This window comes from Carlito syrichta, unplaced genomic scaffold (assembly GCF_000164805.1).
Source record: "Carlito syrichta isolate Samal-C Ts95f unplaced genomic scaffold, Tarsius_syrichta-2.0.1 Scaffold302386, whole genome shotgun sequence".
Taxonomy (NCBI): Eukaryota; Metazoa; Chordata; class Mammalia; order Primates; family Tarsiidae; genus Carlito; species Carlito syrichta.
Window position 1 is genome coordinate 788,771 of NW_007246482.1, and position 6,644 is coordinate 795,414.

The 6,644-nt window shown below is 42.0% G+C and overlaps 1 protein-coding gene across 1 annotated transcript in view; it reads left to right on the top strand.

The window, feature by feature from the left end:
• ACTR5 (ARP5 actin related protein 5 homolog) overlaps positions 1-6,644 on the top strand; it is a 34,113-nt gene that overhangs the window by 379 nt on the left and 27,090 nt on the right. Inside the window, exons 2-4 of the mRNA XM_008056524.2 lie at positions 1-132; positions 1,293-1,522; positions 3,497-3,666. Of these exons, the coding sequence (XP_008054715.2) occupies positions 1-132; positions 1,293-1,522; positions 3,497-3,666 (532 nt within the window). The remainder of the gene's footprint in view (positions 133-1,292; positions 1,523-3,496; positions 3,667-6,644) is intronic.

Below are 6,644 nucleotides of genomic sequence, written 5' to 3' on the forward strand. Positions count from 1 at the left end.
AACGCACTGGGCAGCCTGGAGCCGCTGCGCTGGATGCTGCGCTCGCCCTTCGACCGCAATGTGCCGGTCAACCTGGAGCTGCAGGAGCTGCTGCTCGACTACAGCTTCCAACACCTGGGTGTCTCTTCACAGGTGAGGGGCGGGGTGGGCTGGGCTCGAGAGAGGGGTGGGGTCTTGTCTCCGCACGTTCCGCTCCCCGGGAGAAGACAGTCACTGCAGCAGCTCTGACTGTCCTTAGTCGTTCAGTCGGTCAGGTATTCAGTGCCTAACGTGTGTATGCCCTGTGTTAGGGGCACAGCACCGAATCAAGCACTTCTTCTTTTCTCTTACACTTGGGCATATATGTTGGTTAATAAACTCATTTATTAGCAAATATGTGTTGAGCGCCTACTCTGCCTGGCACTCTTTTAGGCATTCTGAATACACCTATGAACATAGCTCACAACTTCTTGTGCTTACGGAGCCAGTATGGAAGGGCATTCTATGTGAAAAGACAGACAGTAAACAGTGGAATTAAGTAGTAGATTTTGTGCAATGATAGGAGAGGCGGGCGTTACATTTTTTTCAAGATGGTTAGAGCAGGACTTATTGAGAAGGTGATGTTTGAGCAAGGACTTGAAGGGGGTGGTTCAGGGAGCAAGCCAGGTGGATATCTGAGGAGAAAAGTATTCCAGTCAGAGTAAACAACCAGTGAAAAGGCCAGGCAGGAGTGTGCCCTGATCCTGATTGCAGGGCAGCCAGAGTGAGGCTTGGAGTAAGTAGCACCTGGAAGAGGCACTGCTTGTAAGAGGATGTCAGAGAGGTAGTGAGGGGGTAAATCACACACCTTATTGGCTTTAAATGCATGGAATGGGAAGCCATTGTAGGGCATTGAGCAGAGGAAGGGCATGACTTTTCATCACTGTGGCTGCTATATGGGATATGGGGTGGAAACAGGGAAACTAGTTAGGAGTCTGCTAACTCAGTAGCCCAAATGAAAGGTGGTGGTGATTAGATGAGGGAGGTAGCAGGAAATGTGGAAAGAAACAGATGCATTCTGGATCAGTTTTGAAGATAGAGTCAACACAATTTGCTGACAGTTTGGATGGGACTAAATTTAATCACTTAAATTGACTCTACATACATACTTTCCAGACGAAATGAGATGCAAGTTGTACAGTTGCTTTTGATGAGGTTTTTAATTCAGACAGCAGAAGCAAATTCAGCCCTGCATTAGGAATGGTGGGTTCTTTTGTGCTTCAGAAAAAGTATTCTGTTACCACTTATCTATTTGCCTGTTTCTTTGAAAGTAGGGCTGTGTTGATCATCCCGTAGTTTTAACAGAAGCTGTGTGCAACCCACTGTATTCACGGCAAATGATGTCTGAGCTGCTTTTTGAGTGCTACGGGATTCCCAAGGTCGCCTATGGAGTAGACAGCCTCTTCAGTTTCTACCACAATAAGCCGAAGAACTCGATGCCCAGTGGGCTTATTGTTTCCTCTGGATACCAGTGTACGCATATCTTACCCATCTTAGAAGGGAGGTGAGTTGCATGTGAGTGCTATTTTGGGAAGCATTCTGTAAACATTTAGTGCCTACTTTAGTGACAGAGTGGAAAGAGCAAGTACTAGCCTGTGAACTGAGCTGTGGGCTTGGCTTTGACCTCCCTTTTTGTGTAACTGTGGGCAAGTTATTTCATCTGTCCTTTATGATCTCTTGGAGGGAGCCGGGGTGGATGGTCTCTTAGGTCCAAAACCATAATTTTATGATTTTATAATTCTAATTTATGGGGAGATAGCTTGCACAGTATCTGCAGGTAGTAGGCACTCAATTAAAATGTCTTGAATAAATTATTTGAATATATTTAATTTAGACCCTCTTTATGTTTTGGAAGTCACTTTTTACTAAGAAATCTCTCTCTCTCTTTTTTTTTTTTGTCAGGGTCTTACTTTGTCACACCCAGGCTGAAGTGCGGTGACATGATCACAACTCACCACAGCCTCCACTTCCTGGGCTCAGGGCTCAGGTGATCCTTCTACCTCAGCCTTCTGAGTAACTGAAACTACAGGTGTGCGTCACCAGGCCCAGCTAATTTTTTTATTTTTTGTAGAGACGAGGTCTTACTATGTTGTTTACACTGGTCTCAAACTCCTGGGCTCCAGCAGTCCTGCTGTGGCCTTCTAAAGTGCTGGGACTACAGGCATGAACCACCGTGCCTGGCCAAGAGATTTTTTCTTTTTAATTTAAAGCTCTTTAATCTCTACTGTTGAGACTATTCAGCTATAGTGCCTGGCACATAATAGATACTTACTAAATATTTCAGAGTTGAATAACAGGCAAGGGTAATTTATGTAATAATTTTTGTATTTAAAAATCCATTCTAACTTTATAGGTGAGCTTTCACTGTCTGGTAAGAAACTAGGCCAACACTGTGCTCCACTGCATAAAGAGGAGTGTCCTGCAGGCCCTGGCTTTGGAGCTAAATCCCTGAGTTTGCAGCTCTGTTACTTGACCTCTTCACTTAGTTTCCTAACATGTAAAATTGGGAAAAGCTGATTCCTCAGGGTTGCCTGAGGATGAAACACGGTAATGTAGGTAATGGCACTTTGTAAACTTGAAAGCAATATTTAAGTGAAAATAAATGCCATTGAATTTATTAAGACTTGTAATGGGAATTTCTCTTGAAGTTTTTATGACAATCTCTGAAGAAAAAAGTAATTCTTAGACATCACCAAACACTCCTGAAATGTGAAGTTCTCTATTTTATTTAAGCAGAATATGCAGAAATTAAAAATAACATGTTAAGGGACAGACACGGTTGCTTATACCTGTAATTCCCGCACTTTGGGAGGCCAAGGTGGAAGGATTCCTTGAACCCAGGAGTTCAGGACCAGCCTGGCCAACATAGTGAGATTTCAACTCTATCAAAGTATTAAAAAAAAAAAAAAAATTAGCCAGGTCTGGTGGCTGGGCCTATAGCCCCAGCTACTTAGGAGGCTGAGGCAGGAGGATCGCCTAAGCCCAGGAGGTATGATAAGCCATGATTGTGCCACTGCACTCTATAGCCTGGGCAACAGAGTGAAACTGACTCAAAAAAGACAAAACAAAAAAGCATGTTATTTTCACGTATTGAGAGAAAATTATTTTACCTGAAGGCTGAGATGTCTCAGATTGGATCGTATCCTGTTCTGTGCTGGCATCTGCTGGTGAGGTAGGACATAGCAGAGACATTTCAGTGTCATACAGCAAGTACTGTGCTTTTTTTTCTTTCTCACATTAGGAAAATAAAGTTACTCTGGTCCGCTATCCCTTCGGTTCCTGTGAAAGGGATCTGATTCTCACAGGAAGCTAGTATGTGTGTGGTTACTTTAGGTGTTTGCATCTTCTTCTACTGATGCAAACACTTTAAGTAACCACACACATAATGGCTTACTGTAAGAATCAGATCCATGATGCTCCATTTTCTGTCCTCAATGTTGCCAAAACTTTCAGTGCTGTTTTCTGCACTTGGTTATAGATTAGATGCTAAAAACTGCAAGCGCATCAATCTTGGAGGAAGCCAAGCAGCTGGCTACCTTCAGCGTCTTCTCCAGCTGAAGTATCCTGGACACCTGGCAGCTATCACTCTCAGCCGCATGGAGGAGATTCTGCACGAGCACAGCTATATCGCTGAGGACTATGTGGAAGGTGAGGTGGAGGATGTTTGCCTGCAGCTTGGATGTTGTCTGCCTTTGGAACATTACTTAAATTGTTAGTAAAGTAAGGATGACATTTGCTTGCTCACTTTTTGACTCACTTTTTAGCACCTCCTTCCTCTTTTGGTATTCACTTTTAAAAACTATTCAGTAAACTGACAGCTTAGGTAGGTTCCTTTGACAAATGGTAGCTTTTACAACTGACCTCTAATGTGAGTCCTGGAATTGTGCAACCTTCAACTTTTTGCAGAAATTAAGCATTTTTAAGAGGGAGCAGGACATACTAGAGTAAAATGGTTGGTCTGAAAACAATTGAAATTGACATATGATACCATTAGAATAGAATTCATGCTCCAGAATCATGTCTTTCTCTTTTCAAGCTTATCTTGAACTTTCGGTTGTATTTTACTTCAAATTAAAATTTGACCTTTTTTTCTTTTAAGAGACAGGGTCTTGCTCTATCATCCAAGCTGGAGTGCAGTGACACGATCATAGTTTGCTGCAGCCTTGATCTCCTGGCCTCAAGCAGTCCTCCTAAGTAGCTGAGACTACAGGTGCATGCCACCATTTCGGCTAATTTTTTAATCTTTTTGTAGAGATAGAGGACTTGCTATGTTGCCAAGACTGCTCTTGAACTCCTGGTCTCAAGTAGTCTTCCCATCTTGGCCTCCCAGAGTGCTGTGATTGCAGGAATGAGCCAACACACCCAACCTAAAGTATGGCTTTTAATTACTACTGTCTTGTCACACAAATATTATGAAAAAATATCTTCCTCAAAAATTTAAATAGTTCAAATAAAACCAAAGGACTGTAGATGATGCCACTGTGACTATCATGCCTTTGATATTCACATTCTGTGACTCCACAATGGAGTTTCTTGTTGGCATTGCTGGTGCTGACTTCAGTTGACTGACAGTGAACTCTTGGAGGGCAAAAGCCATGTCTTTTTAAAATTTTTAATTGTGGTGAAAACAACCTAACATAAAATTTACCATTATAACTATTTTAAAGTATTCAATAATGTTAAGAGCTGCATTTTTAACTAACTTTAGAAAGCATTTATTAAACATCTGTTATTCCTGGGTACACAGAAGTTGTGAGGACAGATATGGAAAGAAATATTTGATGAAAATACTCAGGCCAGAGAGCCAGGTGCTTGTCAAAAGACACATCTGAAGCACACAATCCTCCCTGCTTCTGCTTCTCTGTTTTCCAAGTGCTCTGGTATTGACTTTTTAAAAAATTGACTTTTTTATTGGTACAGTTCTATGAATTTTCACACATAAAGATCCATGTAACCAACATCACAATCAGGAAACAGAACAATATCATCATCCCAAAAAGCTCCCTCATGCTGCCTCTTTGCAGTCATATCCTGTCTCCACTCCAAGCCCAGGCATCCCAGCTCACCTCTTCTCTGTCCACTATGGTTTTGTCTTTTCAGAATGCCGCATAAATGGAATCAAATAGTATGTACCTTTTGAAATCACCTTTTTATATTCAATATTATGCCTTTGATATTCATCCAAGTCATTGAGTATATCAGTATTGGTTCCTTTTTATTGCGGAATTGTGTTCTATTGTATGGAACACAAAATAAACACATTGTTTATGCAGTCACCCATTAAGGGTCATTTGGGTTGTTTCCAGTTTTTGGTGATCATAGATAGAGCTACTGCAGCTATTTGTGTATAGGCTTTTGTGTGAACTTGAGTTTTCATTTCTCCAGGGTAAGTGGATCGCTGGGTTATGTGGTAAGTGTATGTTTAACTCTATAAGAAGTTGCCAAATTGTTTCCTAGAGTGGCTGTACCATTTTGCATTCCCAGCAGTAATATATGAGAGTTCTAGTTGCTCCACATTCTTGTCAACTCTTCATGGTGTTACTGTTTTTTATTTAAGCTATTCTTATAGTTGGGTAGCGGTGGCTCATTGAGATTTGTTTGTTTGTTTTTTGAGTCGGGAGTCTCACTGTCACTCATGCTGGAGTGCAGTGGCATGATTATGGCTTACTGTAGCCTCGAGCCTCTACCTCCTGGGCTCAGGCAATCCTTCCACCTCAGCCTCCTGAATACCTGGCAATATTTGTGTGTGCCACCATGCCCAGCTAATTAAAAAAATTTTTTTTTTGTATAGACAAGTTCTCGCCATGTTGCCCAGGCTGGGCATTGAGGTTTTAATTTGTATTTCCCTAGTGGCTAAAGATATTAAATAGCTGGGCACGGTGGGTCACACCTGTAAGCTCAGTACTTTTGAGAGGCTGAGACAGGAGGATCGCTTGAGGCCAGGAGTTTGAGACCAGTCTGGGCAACATAGCAAGACCGTGTCTCTACAAAAAATAGAAAAATTAGCTGGGCATGGTGGTGCGTGACTATAGTCCCAGCTACTCAAGAGGCTGAGGTAGGAGGATCGCTTGACCTCGAGAGTTATAGGCTGCAAGGCTGAGTACAGTGGCTCATGTCTATAATCCCAGTACTTTAGGAGGCTGAGGCGAGAGAATTGCCTGAAGGGTTCAAGGCCGGACAACTCGGCAAGATCCGTATCTACGGTAACTAAAAAAATTAGTACAAACTAGTATAGCCTCTATGAAAGACAGTGTGGCGATTCCTGAAAGTTCTAAAAACTGACCTTCCATATGACCCCATATTACCCCTACTGGGAATATGCCCAAAAGAACTCAAATCACTCTATAAAAAAGATACTGCACACCTATGCTTATCACAGCATTGTTCACAATAGCAAGAACATGGAACCAACAGTGCTGCCCATCAAAAGAGGACTGGATAAAAAAAATGTGGTACATGTACACAATGGAATATTACACAGCCATAAGGAAGAGCAAAATCATGAACTTCTCAGCAACCTGGGTGGAATTAGAATCAATAATACTGAGTGATCTTTCATAGAAACAAAGAACTGAGTATCACATATTCTCACTCATAAGTGGACCTTGAACAACTATCGTAATACT